The 15,970-nt window shown below is 34.7% G+C and overlaps 1 protein-coding gene across 10 annotated transcripts in view; it reads right to left on the bottom strand.

The window, feature by feature from the left end:
- The window catches only part of HECTD1 (HECT domain E3 ubiquitin protein ligase 1), a 65,378-nt gene that overhangs the window by 14,581 nt on the left and 34,827 nt on the right, over positions 1 to 15,970 (bottom strand). For 6 of the 10 annotated variants that reach the window (XM_069784041.1, XM_069784036.1, XM_069784038.1 and 3 more), the window contains 12 exons: positions 14,840 to 14,974; positions 14,421 to 14,567; positions 13,958 to 14,052; positions 13,435 to 13,540; positions 12,307 to 12,441; positions 12,084 to 12,223; positions 11,252 to 11,575; positions 10,607 to 10,773; positions 10,250 to 10,426; positions 6,683 to 7,519; positions 3,161 to 3,382; positions 1,292 to 1,425 (listed from right to left, as the gene is read on the bottom strand). In XM_069784041.1, coding sequence (XP_069640142.1) covers positions 1,292 to 1,425; positions 3,161 to 3,382; positions 6,683 to 7,519; positions 10,250 to 10,426; positions 10,607 to 10,773; positions 11,252 to 11,575; positions 12,084 to 12,223; positions 12,307 to 12,441; positions 13,435 to 13,540; positions 13,958 to 14,052; positions 14,421 to 14,567; positions 14,840 to 14,974 — 2,619 coding nt within the window. The remainder of the gene's footprint in view (positions 1 to 1,291; positions 1,426 to 3,160; positions 3,383 to 6,682; positions 7,520 to 10,249; positions 10,427 to 10,606; positions 10,774 to 11,251; positions 11,576 to 12,083; positions 12,224 to 12,306; positions 12,442 to 13,434; positions 13,541 to 13,957; positions 14,053 to 14,420; positions 14,568 to 14,839; positions 14,975 to 15,970) is intronic. The other 4 variants (XM_069784040.1, XM_069784042.1, XM_069784043.1 and 1 more) reach the window with 2 other exon arrangements.

The raw sequence follows: 15,970 nt of genomic DNA, 5'->3' as shown, positions 1-15,970 counted from the left end.
CAGAGATTAAATCAAATACCAAAATACTGGAACTATTATGGTGGGAAGAAATCTAATTTTCAATGAGCTTTAGCAAGTATTAACTGCTTATGACTTTTCTACAACAAGCTGTTCAACTTGTTTTGAACTGCTGAACTGTTTCTGCTCAACTCCTCATTGAGAAGAATTATATAGTATATCAGAGGGAAAAGGACTGGAACCCAAGAAAGAAGAATTTTCTTTTCCGGATCCAATTCTTGCTGTGTAATCTTAAGCAAAGACTATTTTAGCTATTTCTGCTTCTTCCCATGAACAACACTAGTAACTCTATTTAATAATTTCTGAAAAGTGATCGACAATCTACAAACTAAGATTATTGTTTGCATTGTAGATCCACTTAAGTAGTGCTAGATTTTCCATTCCTAATTTCATATCTTTGTGCAGAAGGCAAAATAATGAAATGCTTAGTAATGTACTTGAATTTCTATTAGAAGTATAATCACAGTAGGTTAAAATGCTAAATGTTTTGGTTCAAGTGACTAAAAGTTTTCATATTAATTACAAGAGGAAGTTTGTATAATTCCATAAAACAATACTTATATTTATGTAATAAACATTAAATTATCATTATTGAAGTCGTATTTTTCCTCTTAGACCTTGCAATATCCATTCTGATCACTTCAATGGTTTGCTTCGCACAGGCCTACAGTTAAATACATCCCAGAACTGTATAATTACAGAATTCAGCAGCCTACCCACAAAGTTACACCATTTCATCAGCCAGTGAACTAGTGATCCATCATTTCTACTGTCTGTCAACTTGTTCCCAGGCTGTTTTTAAGATATTAATTCTGACCTATAAGGTCTCAGGGTGCGCTGGTGTTCAAAAACACTTTTCTCTGGAATAAATGCTGAAGGTGGTACAATCAAATTTGTACAGAAAGGGCATTGCCCTGTTAGCTGTCCTATCTAGTGAGGCCTTGCAATTTTATCACACCCAGTTGAATGCAGGAGAAAAGAGCTGTCTTAATACACAAAATATATGCAAGAATGAGGAAAAGGGACAATGAACTGTCTTCATGAAGTAGTATTCAGTTTGCAGCCCCCAGAAAGCATAACATGATTTTAACTCTGGCATTTCATTTAGAGTCTTAATGGACAGGTACTCCAAACTAGTAGTCTGAAAGCTAAATATATTTGCTTTAATTAATGGAAAGATTACAGCTAGGACCCCATATTGCCAAAAAAATCTGCAGATTTTTAATACATCTGTTAGTCAATTAAGATATCACCTATGCTAACTATACTGTACCATAACTTCCTCATATTCTTGATCTTCTTGGTTGTCATCTTCATTTTCATCATCTTCTTCATCTGGTTCAGGTAGATCCTCATCATCATCTAACTCTGCCAACAGAGTACTAGCTCGGCAGCTATCAAGAAAATCTGTAATACATATATACATTTACGTACAGAACAAAAGCCAAGAATAACTTTTAAAGCAAAATTATGAAAATTAAAGAACAGGAGCACTGGGAAGAGTGAAAAAACAAATCTCACTTAAACCAGAAAAAGAGAACTAAAACACTGCTTATGGCATAACAAGATTAAAAGCTGTGATAAAAGCATACACCTGACAAAAAGCCCAGGGGTCTAGTCAACAGCATAACTAACAAAAGAAGCACTTAACATTTGTATAATTAAGAGTGATCAGCAAATGATCAGTTTCTCATTTGCTTGTATCAAACATTTTAAAATTACTCTTATTTTAAATTACAAAAGATTGCAAAAAAAATGGTACACAAATGTATGCGTTTGATTCTATGTCTAATTTTAAAAACAGATTACTGATGTAATTTCCACTAAGAATGTGTGGCTTAGACCTCAAACTACAATGTAAAGGACATTTAAAATAAACATTTAAGAGTGGTATTTTTAAAGATTCGATTCCTAATTAGTTTCTGTAACAAGAAGCTGAAAACAGATATAAAGTTCAATTTCACCCACCTAGTACTAAGACTTAAAAACCAACCCCTCAAAACCAGAAAAGTTCACAGCAGTCCAAGGACTGTGATGAATCTTTGAACTTTTACATTTTTCTGTACACATATAAACTATCTATACCACCCAAATACCCTTTGAATTGTTGCTAATGCCTCAACCGAAACTTTAAGGTAACTCTATTTGCCTAGTTGTTTATGATATACTTTATGACTTGCCACCCAATCAAAATATCAAATGAGACTTATTAAAAGAATAAAGGGAGATGGCACATGCAGATATCTTAACTGACCACCTCCATGCAGCTCAATTCCAATATCCATTGAAATTACCAGATATTTTTCAAGCAATTTCAATAGGCAACAAAATAGAACACAATCTTAATCCAAAAAGTTTTAAACAAATCAAGTATCTTTTCTTTCAAGAATGCCTCACAATCCAATAAACTTTAGATTAGGAAGTATTTTCCCATATCTAGCCCAGGTTTTTCTTTACTTCATTTCATCAACTTGGTTCCTAGATACTATCAAACTAGTTAACTAAATCTTCTATCACAGTACTCATATCCAGTAAATAACTTCTGCCTAATGTCTGTTTCTAGCATACAGTATCCACATAACTCTAGATTTTGTTCCTCCAACCACATAATTCCACTCTCCATGTCATTTTCCTTTCTGTGTTCTTTCCAATTTTTTGCAATTACTGTTATGGTATTGAGATACCTGGAACCTCATATACCATTTTAAGTGTATAATGTGCCTAATGGCAGATAGTTTTCAATCACTGAGTAATACAAGGTACCTCAGACTGAGCATGCAGCATGCCTAAACAAAACAGTGAGAAATAACATTTTGATTTTAATTAGAGGTCATATGCAAACTACATTAGATACTAAACTTCTTTGATTAAGGAAAAGATTAAGTGCCTAAATAAACTATACCATAAATAATAATAACGTGGGATAGAAACTGCCAAAAATAAAGACCTGAAAACATAAGAAAACACTACTATGTTAACATTATTTTACTTACTGCCTTACAGAACTAGTAACATATGAACAGCTCAACTTTCAAATACTTTTCAGTAAATAAACTAGTACATGAGAAAATCATAACAACAGGAGAAAAGGAAAAATCATTAATGGGAAGTCTGCTTATGTTCATTTAAAAATGAAACTTACCATATAAAGAATATTCTGCCTCCTGACCTGTATCGCTCTCACTAGATGTTGATGTTAGGCTAGTAGTTAGAGTATTACTAAGCGACTGACCAACAGATAAAACTGTAGTTGCTGTAGCTACATTGCTGCTGCTAGTAACACTGGATGTAGACATGGTCACTGTTGATGTGGTACCAGTTGTAGTCAGATTAGGAAAACTTTGGGCACCCATAAGAGGAGAAGCTATAGATAAAGATATGGTAAGATAAAATAAATGATTTGATGACTTGAAGAGTACAATTTACATGCATGACTCCTGTGTTGAAATATATATCTGGGGTTGAGAAATTATCAGATGTGTTATTATACAATAAAGAAAAACAGACTAAAAGGGGAAGGGTTTCCCAGTGCAAAAGTGCACCCTACAATGCAGATGCCCATTTCTGAGCATATGCCCTTGCATACATTTAAAACAAATAATTTTATCAAATAAATCCCCAAATCCCACTGTAAATCTGAATTACTTCATTTCAAGTTCAACATATGAAAGGTATTCCTGAAATCTGTTACTTCAATATTGCATCTGTCTGTAAGCCTAAAAAGTAATTTAACCTCTAAAAAGCAATATAATCAAAATTATACAGGTAAAACAGTTTAACTATATATAAATGAATTGAGAAACGAACTTAAGACAAACGTGAAACTTGTGATTTTTGCACATTTTTCTAAAGCTCTTAAAGCAGCTCTGACTTGTTATCTTTCATGTAACTATTAGCATGTACATGATGGATGACAAGCCTGAGTTGGCAGTACTGTGAAACATGTAACTTAATATCTTACTTATGTGTATGATTTACATAAATAATTTTCAGAATACGCAAACAACCACTAAGAAGTCACCTTACTGCACATCTAAATAAAACACAGTAAATGCATTTTAGTTAACTGAAACAAGACTGAATTCACTGTGAACTCAATGGAAAGAATTTCAAGTAGTATACGTAACTGAGTAGAAGTTATACCTATGTGCAACTCTGCATTTACATCCCAATCTTCAAAACATTTTCTCGCATGCTTATCTTCACAGGAGACTTATCACATGTTTGCACGTGCAAATTTGAGGCGTCACTTATAGTTAAATATAAACCCTATGTTTTTCAATCTACCTTTTCTAAAATTTATCAAATGCAAGTTTTGCAGTTTTAAAGTAAACATTTTCATTATTGCATCTTATGTAAACTGAGGCACTGCTTTCTTAAAAAAGTCTAAATTCTGAATTTCAGACTCTTATTTTCATCAAGTTTTGCAAAAGGTTACTACCCTTGAAGCAGGATACAATACAACAAAAATTCTTTCCCTAAGGGCATTTGGTAGCTTTTTGAGAAAAACAAACCTTACTGTTTCTATTTTTATCATTTGCCAGATACTCTTTTTTTTTTTTTTCCTCCTTAGGAACTTAAGTAACAGTCTGTAAATAAAAATGTAAAAATGCAAACAAAATATCTGCAAAGGTGACCCAAGCAGGTATAGTGCTTGAAATTATTTCTATGCATAGGGAGGGAGAGAATGAAATTTAAGTTTAGGGTTGTTAATAAGACTATGCTCATCTCTATGAAAACATGGAAATTTTCCAGACCAAAGGGGTTTTCCTTTGTTGTTTAAGAACTTGAAAATAAGTTGTTCAGTATTCATATCTTCCACCCACTTCTAATTAATAACAGTAAACTCTTTGCTGTTATGATAAACAGAAAAATGCATTAAGTGTCAGCATTTCATTTGCTCTGAATTCAAGAACAAATTGAAACTGGCTACTATACACACCACTTAACTCCTGGCAAATACAGACATTTTTAAAAGCAACCACTACAGCAAGTCCAGAAAGATTTGCATCACTAATCATGATTTCAGACTTGACTTTTTGGTTGGGGATTTTTTTGGGGGGTGGTGTGGTTTTGGTGGTCTGTTTTGTTCTGTTTTTTTTAAACCCAGACAGGCCAAAGAAAAATAATAATAATAATAATAATAATAATAATAACCCAAAACAACCACCCAAGCTTTTTACAATGCTCTAAAAGAACTTCAGTGAGGTTGCTGAAAGTTAGTCTCTGATTTCTTCTTGGGGCACAAGTTCCCATTTACAGTTTCTATTTTTATAAGATGTATAAAACAAAGTAATTCCTACATGAGGGATAATTTTAAAGTGTGAATTTATTTTTATATTAAATCCAATTTTTACTTTCCCATATTCTTATTTCCAACTTCAGCACTGCATGAATATCAAACATTCATGAAATCTGTTAAACTTGCTACTGAAGTATCTTACTATGTTTTTCAAAGGTGCTCCGTCTCCCCCAGCACAAAACTACTTCAGAACCAGAGGCACTAACTGTCTGCCTAAAAAGGGGACCAACTACTGGAAATCTTCCCTTGAGTATCTTATTTACATTTTTAATGTAGGCTGCAAATGTTTTCCCCCTCCCAGTATCACAATATGGATGTAAGAATACATAAAAATATCTCCCCAACAAAAAAGAAAACACTCACTATTAAAAAATTTTAGAAATGCTCAAAGCAAACACCACATTTTTAAATATGGAAGCATAGAAGTCCTAGAAAAGCATGAAAGCTTAACAAGAAACTGAGTGCTTCTTTCTGGCTTGGGTAATTTTACCTTTTCTAACTTGCCTACCTCACGAACTGCAGCTCTCTGGCTAAAATACTATCAGCATCACTGAACAAAACATGTAACAAGGCTGGTTGACTAGCAACTCTGATGGGAGCATGCTGAAAATTCAGAATAGTGAACTCACAACAAGCAGGTTTACAACTTATCTGCTAATACCTTGATCCTACATGTAATGTGAGAACATGCAAATGTTAAAGCATGTACATAATGCCACTTAAATCACTGTTAACTACAAACTTCCTTACACTTAATATGCCTGAACAGTTCACCGAATCCAAGCCTTAATGACCATAGCATGTTTAGAAAACATACACAGTATTAGAGTACATTAAGTTATTCAGCCTGATAGAATGCAGGAATCTACTAAAATTTCACCATACCACAGTTTACTTTTTTCTTTCTATTGTGTTCTTAGTTCCTAAGCTCAGAGACTTCATAATATGCACAAACTGCCTTTCCTAAGGAAAATGGAAAAATAACAGAAATAGGCAGATACAAGGTGAATATGCAAAATTACACATATCAGAAAGCAAGAGTAGCCCACATTAGCTACTGTTGCTAGCCTTCCAGCCGCTTAATCTAAAAATACACTCTCTCTCTTCCTAAACATGTAATAGACATCAAATTCAAATTATTTTCTATTTGATGGGTACCACAGTGTAATCTGACATCACAGGACAATGTAACACATTCCAGCTGACATGAATTCTGTGAGCTCTTCATGGAGTTCTACAGGCACACACAAGGTCAAGGCTGCTCTAAGTTCATTTCTCTATCAGGCCAATTCTTTAAATCTAATGAAAGCCAAAGAAACAAGAAAAGCTTCAAATAAAAATAAACACAGCTTGCTTACTTACTTGCAGTACTCATGACATTTCTTCCCAAAGTATTAGTATTGTTATCACTGCTACTTCGGCTTAAATTCATGTTGTTCGTGGCATTGGTACGTGCTATGTTTGCCACTCTTCGAACAAAGGACTCCAGGCTGGAAGTTTCTCGAGATGATAAGTTAGGAACGCTTGCACTGGAGCTCATTGGTGCCCCAGCAGCCAACAAAGAACTGACCGAGAGTCTGTTACTTGCTGAAGAGCTTAGAGGTCGTTGGGAAGCTGCTTCTTTATTAGTCAGTTCAGAGACTGAACTCACGTCAGGAGAGCTTACACTAACAATTCCCATGGATATAGCACTGGACTCCCCCGGAGTACGTATTGAGTTATCAGGACCTAACTTCCTCTCTGCATTTTCATTTCCCATGTCCGCTGTTAAGGTGCTGGTGCTTGCACTGGAAGATGACCCTACTTCAGTCTGGGGCACGCTATCAGCGGAAGAGAGAACAACAATTGGTTCATGGACGTCAGTGCCTGAAACTATATTTTGCTCCATTACACTTTCTGATCTCCGCTCCATTTTGGTCGAACCCAAGCTGATGTCGCTGCTACTGGCCACGCTACACACAGAACTGCTGCTTCCTTTTCTACTTGAGGAGCCTGCAGCAGCAGTCGTCTTGTCTGGACAGTTGTTTTTCACCAAGCTGCTCCATGACTGCGTTGTGCCTGAAACAGTGGATGAAACAGGTTTGGGTGATGCCGCTGAATCAGGGTCGTACCCTGGTGCAAGCTTGAGGTCAAACTTTCCTTCTGCGCCCATACGGTAAGAGTTAGAGCCACCAGCATCCCAGGTGACATCAATCCAGCCTGGAAAGGGACAGGAGTTTGTGAGATCCAGCAGAAAGCAGACAGGAGCGTGTCAGACTAGCTCCACAATGTGGGATCAGCTTCTCATAAGGGCTGCATGTCTGAATTAATAAAGTCACTAAATAACCCTTAATGCCAATTAAAAAGGAAGTGTTTAAATCTAAACGATTAGTATTTTTGATGATCAGCCTCTATCTTCAGGGTCCCAGAATCCAGCCAAAAGTAGTTTCCTTCAGGAAGGAACCTGACCTACTAGGATCTCTCAAAATTTTATTATTAGATTCTCTAATAACAGAAAGGTATATTAAAATGTATCATCATAACTTTATTAATATCTGTCAAGAAATTCTAATTCTTGCAAGGACATTCTATAATGTTTTTCTTCGTTGGATCTTGTGGATAAGCATATTTGCCTGACAGAAGACATTTTATGAAATTGATTAGTTGGGATTTCTTATTCTTGCCCTGTAAAGTGAAAGAATTAAATCACTGATACTCAGCTTTTTAGTTCAATAATTTACACAGACTCAAACATTTCTTATTCACAGGAAGAGTTTTACGGCAGTCAGATAAGGACTACTTCAAGTAAGATTTCAGGGTTGGAAAAAGAATCTGTTTCACAGAATGAAACTTTATACTGGAACCAAAACAACACTGAATAAGAGATGCTACTCTTCAATTCCGTTATTAAATGATTATTTAGAGTACCAGTATTTTTTTAACAGTTAAATGTAATAAGTCTGCAATTATGAGAGTAACATGCAAAATTTAGCTAACTAGGACAGAAATAGGGGCAAAATAATTTATTTTTGCTTGTCTGAGTATGTACCACAATCTCAGAGTCACCTAAAAAATTCCTTCTAGTATTTCTTACTGTATGTCAACTGTAACAAAACTTGGTGTCACCATTTTAATCAATACACATTTTCCTTAAAAATAAAATCTCTAAAGCTCAGTCATCTTCTGTGACCTCAGACAGAAATTCAAAAGAAGATGTCAGGTCCAGATGTACACACATATTTTTCTTTAATAAAAGAGAAGAGAGCTAATTTGAAGAAAATATTCTTTTTAGTACTGTCAGATGCACTTTTACCTTGTAACTACCCAAAAGTCATCACTTCCTAGACCAAAACAGAAGAAGCAATTTTCTATTTAGATATCACTCTGGACAAAGATTATTTAAAAATGGATAAAGTTTTCAGTTATGGTAAGTGGAGATCTCATCCCCACATGAGCAGGTTTAGATCATATTATTCTTGTGTGATTTTATTCCATCTTCATGAGCTATATCTGAGTAGCATCATGCCACTAAACTTTTGAAGGTAAATTTGTGAAGCAAGTCTGAATTTTCTCCTTTCTACTGTTCATTTACCTTTCTTATCAAATAGAAAAATATTAAGTTCCATACTGTTGTTAAACAGTATCATTTTTCCCCTTTATGAATAGCTGAACAGGGTAAAAGCATAACTAAATAACTGTTCTTATTTTGTATAGTTCCTTTGTAATTAATATTTTAGGAAAACAGTTTTAAATCTGCACAATTTTTTAATAGTTATTATGTCCTTGGAGTCTTACTGCTCCATCATTACAGCCCTAAACCTCCTCAAGATTCATCTAAACTTGTCAATAATGACAAAAAAAGTCAATGGGATACTATTTTCAAAATTCTATTTGAAAGACAACTGTGGCAGAAATAAGACTCTACTGATAACACATTTCACATTGTTTGGCATCACCATTTGATAAACGAACTCCAATTTCACCTATGCTTAAACGGGAAAGTTTTACTGGAACATAGGAACGAAAACACTGAGTTAGCAGAATACTACTCACCAATAATACCTAAGTCTTCAAAGTGAGAATGTAGCTATGGATACTGTTGCATCTGATAAGAACAATATACAGATGACAGAAGAATTCCCTACAAGCTATACTGAATGGCTTAAATAAGATTCTAAGTTTCAAAACATTTTAAGACATTTAGTTTGGACATTTCTCCATGTTTGAGAGCTGACAACTCAACAAACTAGAAGAAATTTTAAAATCTGGCTAAGAATGAGTCAAAGAGTAGCTGAAGACACTTCAGGAACAAGGCAAGTCTTACATACCCCAAAATAAGGGGACAGGGGGAAAAAGGTAGAAAGCACATTCAGCTGACAAGATCATCACCTCTTCTGGAGCCTCTTTAATATCTTAGCTTCCTAAGCCTTGACTTTCCTGGCTGTTTGCAGATTTTTATTTTGCTCCATAAATTAATTACTTTTCATGCTTTTAATTAAAAAAATAACAACCTGATCCCAATGAAGCTAGCAAGGTAGGAAAGGTACAGGGTACAACAGAAGTCAAGAAAAACATTGCAAATGCTAAGCTAGAAGAAATGAAGAAGGTAATTATAGATTTTGCAGGCCCAAAGCTTAATTAATCAGTGTGCATCAATCACCTTCATGTACTTTTTCTTCTTTGTAACAGATGTCTAAATAACAATTTGGTATTTTAATTAAGCAAAGCTCTACAAAAGTTTCATTTACAGGAAGAATTTTTTTTCATGCATTAAAATGGAATTTCACAAATGGAACATAACAGTTGTAGTAATTGAGTTCCTTCTCCCCCAAATACTTAAAATTTTATCAGCTTCTTCAAGACACTACAAAGGAAATACTTTAATGCTACCCGTTTCACATAAACTAATCCTGCTACAAACATTTACAAAGTCAGGAAATTCATGCTCACCGTTATGCAATTCTCCTGTAACAGTGCCTTCACCCTGTGGGCTTCCATCCTGATCTCTCCATTTCCAATCAATTCCTCTGATTACACGAGCTCCTGGAACCATATATTTCAACACCTGAGAACGGACTAGACGTCGCTGCCTTCGCAGATTTGCTTCAGCTTCTTTAGCAGCTTTTCCTACAAGAAATGTAAATTGAAATGGAAAGACTTTAAAGTATTGAATGGGGAATAATTTTGATCTTGTTTCTAAGCAAGTTCCACTGCAAAAGTAAACCTGCTTTTTCACACTGATTTTTATATTTTAAGTTCACTAGCATCTGAAGAGAATAAACAGGATGTACACATTCTTTTTCTTACCCAGCTGATCTTCACATACTCCATTCACAGTGCCATAAAGTTCAAATCCAGACAGGGAGAGGTAGTGTGTTTGCCCACTGGCATTCTTTCCCATCTGCTTTATTCTAACATGTCTCCAACCTTGTTTCTCATCTTTTGGAGGATCTAAAGGCCATGTTGCTGTAGACCTTTAAATTTATTAGGAAGGGGGGCATGGGTGGGGGACAAAAAAAAAAAAAAAAGCAAAACCAAAAACCTTAGTACCAAAGCAAACAAAACCATAATGCTGATCAAGTATGGATAAAATCAGAAAACTGCCAAGACCACAAGATAGATAAAACCTGTTATCACTAGGGACAAACTCTGGATAAGTGCTGGTGTTACTGTTTTCTAAAAAAAAAAAAAAAAAACAAACCCACCAAACAAAAAACCAAAAAAACCCCAAATGCAATATCTACAATGATGGAAAAGCACAAATGTATGTGAACCATACAGAGAACTTATGAATCATTTGTTTTCCAGCCCATCCTTGATAATTTAGATCACCTACCATTTCTTCATATAGTTATATTATTACACCTACAGTACACATTAAAATAGTCTACAGCCAAGTACTTTTTTCACTGAGCTCAGTTTTATAAAAAGTGATAAAACACACTGACATACCCTGGTTCGTTGAGACTACAGTCATCAACATGAGTATACAAAGTAGTCCAGTTCTGTCCATCCTTAGATACCTGGAAAACCCAATTTCTGAGAGCAGATCGTCCATAACCTCGAGCATGGCGTAACGTGTAAGCTGATGGTATAACCCAAAGGCCAAGATCTATGGCAAACCAAGCATTCTTATCATCGTTAGTATGACAATTGAGAGCTGAACTGTCACGGCTTAGGATGTCTTCTAAACGGCCATAAGGCAGATTTCTTCCTTCTGAGGATGTAACCACTACTAACCCATAGGCTGCTGGATTTACCCACTCATATGCAGTTCTATATTAAAAAGAGAAATGTACTGTTCAATTATTACTTACATTAAAAAAGAACAGGCATCAGTAACATTTGACATTTACTGTGAATTGTATATTACAGCTGAGTTTATTACAAAACAAAATGATTAATATAATTTTAGATAATTAGATAACTTTAGAGGTGTTCCAAATATCACTGTACTACAGTAGTTTAAAAAACAAACAAACCAGCCAAATAAAAAACCCGCAAACAAACAAGAAACCCACCACCCAAACCCCAACAAAACCTAAGAAAACCACAGCAAACAAAAACAAAGACCCAAACTTCCCCACCCCTTCATTTCTTAGGTAAGCATACAACAAATTCTCAACACAACTTCACAGATTCATATTATTCTATTAAAGTAAAATGAAGTGTAATTCTATTGATCAACAGGAAAAGCAGATACCTCCTACTCCTAAAAAAATTATAACAGATGGATCACAGTTTATTGTCTGACTTCAAAATATTCAGCTTTGAAGAAACTCACTTTGCATTTGTCCCAATCCAGTAAATAATTCCATTTTCATCAAAATCATGTTGATGCCTGAACACAAATGTTTGACCTTCACGTAATTTTCGTACAAAAACAAATGAAGCCCTATCAAAGTCGTACCATTGCTTTGCTACCTACATATGAATGAAAAGAAATCAAGTATTAGAGATGCAGAACGCAACCATTCCTCGTGAACCCTCTGTGGTATGTTGCTCACCATTTTCAGGAGATACTGTTCTAGAGATTCAACAGTTGCCAACGGCTCCATCTTTAGCATTCTACCAGTTCGATCTATTAAAGATGTCTCCCCTGAGGCACGTTCCAAACGAAACCTCAAGCGCCTCGTTAATATCTGAAAGAGTAGCCAAACATTAATACAGGCTTTTCTGCTTAGGTTTCGTAATTCTAAGAAAAGCAATATATTTCACTACAGCAGTTTTAGTGGTTTATCAAGTATTTTTGTTGTGCAACTTAAACTATATTCTAATTTAATGCTTTAAAAAGGAATTTCCTAGTACTCCATTTTTTCAATTAACCAAACAATTCTTTAGTATGACAGTCAATGTATAAGTCAATTACACATGCAAGCTAATATTTTCTCTTTTCATGTGTTTTCATACCTTTTATTTCCAAATCTTGTAGACTAGCAACTACAATAATATAAAAACTGAAAATGTTTTTCAAAATATTCAATAGCAGCAGTGTTTCTGCAACTTTCTGCAACTATTTTCTAATAATTTAGCTTCAAAACAGAAGTATTCACACTTCACTGCCATCTTGCAAAATCCTGAAGTGTGCTTTCAAACAGAAAAAAACAAGATTCCAAACAAACTAAACAAAAACAAGTAATATTTTTAGCCAAATTGCAGCTTTCCTTTATAAGAAGCTGCTGATCCTGCAGGTGTTGTGTATTACCAAATGAACACACAGCCCTAGAAGGGACCCTTTTAACTATTACAGCCCATCCCTAGTCATCACAAATAAACATGTCTTATAATTGTCTTCAACAAAATGCTCATTCCAGTAGTACAGATACTTACTAAGGGGCATATTCCCATATAAAGAGACCAATACATGAAGACAAAAGAAAGAACACACACATTACCTCTTCAGCAAAATTTACTTTCACTTCACAGGGTAAAAGTGACAGTAGAGGAACACCCATTTAGGTTAAGTGTTAGAGGAAATAAATGCCAAAAAGTTTGTTGCTCTTTATCTAATTCTAGCCACTTCTACAAGAATATGCTTCATACAGACTTAACATGTGTAACTTTTCCTGAAATTCACATGTAACATTCAGTTGTTTATCACTCAGTACAATATATTGCTATCACTGTACATTTACCTGAAGATTATATGTAGAACCTGGTGTATCATACAAGTGGAGAGGTAGACGTTCGATAGATTCTAACACTGCTATCAATTTCCGAATTAATGCAACTGCTGGACGACTGTGAAAGTGAACAGTTACTATGTTAGCACACAACTAAAATTCTACAGTATCTCAGAAAATAGTACCCAGCTGTAGCAAATATGTCAGCACGCTATTTCTACTGATATTATCTATTCCAGTCACATGATTACAGCACAGTAAGAAAAATACTAATCTGCACAGTGATGAACATAAGTCACCTTTATATTCATCAACAGATGTACATTCAGCATGGTTGACTCTTACAGATAGAAGAAATTCAGTAAAATTTTCAATTGCTACTTCAATAGCAGATGCTGTCTTTTAAGACCAATTTTCTATTCCAGAGAAAGACAACTTGAAATGGAAAGAACAGTTCCTTTGTCTTTAAATTATTTTAAACATACCATACTGCTTCACACATGCAATGGTTTTTTTGGTTTGGTTTTGGTTTTACCTTTCATCGTCTTCATTTTCACTGAATGCTGTTTTGAAAACGTTTATTCTCTCTACCAGTTGACTACAGTCTTGCTTCACATCTAAATCGACATTCTAAGAGAGGAAAAAAACAACTTTACTTGTAATAGAAAGCAATATATTCATTCTTTATACTGGCAAAAAGATCTGTTTAGTCTCACTGAATTTCCTATTAAAAATCTGTATGTGAAAAGCTAAATTATATCAGCCATTAGAACCAACCACTGTTGATTTAAAGATTTTTAATGGCTTATTCAAACTGAAGTCATCTATTGTGATAGCATATATTCAACAGGTAGACCACTGAATGGAGCAAGTCTGCCTGATTTTCATCAAGACAGGAAAAAGCCACATTTATAATAGATTTTTTTTTAAATTAAGGCACATGCCTACTTTATTTTTTAGAAAGTTCTTCTTCAGAGACTTATGTTCTACAAACTCACATTATTTAAAACTGTAAGCAATGATTGAACTAAGCCACTACTGCACATTTCATATGGAGAAATAGTATTCTCATCCTTCAATAGTACAATTAAGTTCTCCAGAGCAGTCTTCATTAAATCTCTCCAAGTATTTTCTCCCTCAATACACTGGAAGACAAAAAGACAATTATGGTGAAACAAGGTAAGTTTTTCCACTTGCTCCATTTCAAAAATGGTGAAACAAGGTAACAGTTCTTCCACTTGCTTAATTTCAAAAATAACATCCCAGTAAAGTGCATAACTAGGAATTACACACATTAAAAAACCCCACATTTCAGACAGACTTATTGTGACTTTCCTTTACACCATGACATACTAGTCTGAACATTATGTGATTTCCACTGACATCACACATTATAAATTAAAGGAGATACACTTACCTGTCTGTTTGTATGAAGTTCCCACGCAGACTCTAACTGTGTTGCTATGTTCCTCAGTGTTACAACTACTCCTCGAGGCATGCTTTCAACAGCTTTAAAATGATCATCATATAAATCTCTCGCCATAGTGCGTACCTACAAATGGATTTTGATAATCAGAAGTCATTCCTTACCGTAATGAGACTATTATTATTCTGCAAGACACTAGAAACTTGGTCATCTTTTTTAAAGAAGTCCATGACAGACACAAACAAGTAAGGAAGAACCAAAACCTGTCATACACCATGAAATGCAGAAGTTGTGAAAGGATAAAAGTACAGGAGAAATAAATGGAAATACACAGAATTTTACTGAGACTTAGAGAAACTAAGCTTACCATCATATATTAAATTACAGCACAAAGGTAGGAGAAAAGACAGGACTTTCAATCTGTAAATCTGTTTCTTTAGAACTGTATCATGGATCTGGTAGTCTTTTCAGAGGTAAGATTAAGGGGGGTTTATATGGTTTCTGAATGGTCTATTCACATTCCTTAAACCAACTCACACAAAAAGTCCTTATGTGATCTTATACTAAGAATCTACAAAGTATGGATCACACAAGATACAGATTTGATAAAATAAGTTCTTATTAAACAACATCTTGCTTATAAGAAATTTCCCCCAAAATCTTTCCTGTTCATCATCATCACATGTCCTACAATAATACGTTTCACAAGCTTCAGAGCTACACAGTGCAATCCCAGGCACGAAAGAGCACTACCTTCCTTTTATCATTCCACCTATCCTCATTAACACAGTATTTTAATTTTCCATTTAGTGTCACTCAGATATAAGTGTCCTTACATACTGCAGATTTTTGGTACATAACGTATCAGCTGCACTGTTAGAAACTGCAAGAGAGGTCAAGACTGAAGATTAGCTTGAGCCCTTGGCATCAGCTGGCCACAGAACATACTGTTATTTTGTGTTTTTGTAAAAAGTTTAACACTTGATTTCTTAGTTCCTCTTTTTTTCCCTCAGTTTGAGAAAGAATTCTAGAGAAGTTTAAAATGAGGGCATTAACACATTTTGCTTCACTACCACAACTCTTACAATACAGACTGTTCACTTCCATCCCCCTATCTGCCAC

Source organism: Haliaeetus albicilla, chromosome 5 (genome assembly GCF_947461875.1).
Source record: "Haliaeetus albicilla chromosome 5, bHalAlb1.1, whole genome shotgun sequence".
Taxonomy (NCBI): Eukaryota; Metazoa; Chordata; class Aves; order Accipitriformes; family Accipitridae; genus Haliaeetus; species Haliaeetus albicilla.
This window is presented reverse-complemented; position numbering and strand designations above follow the sequence as displayed.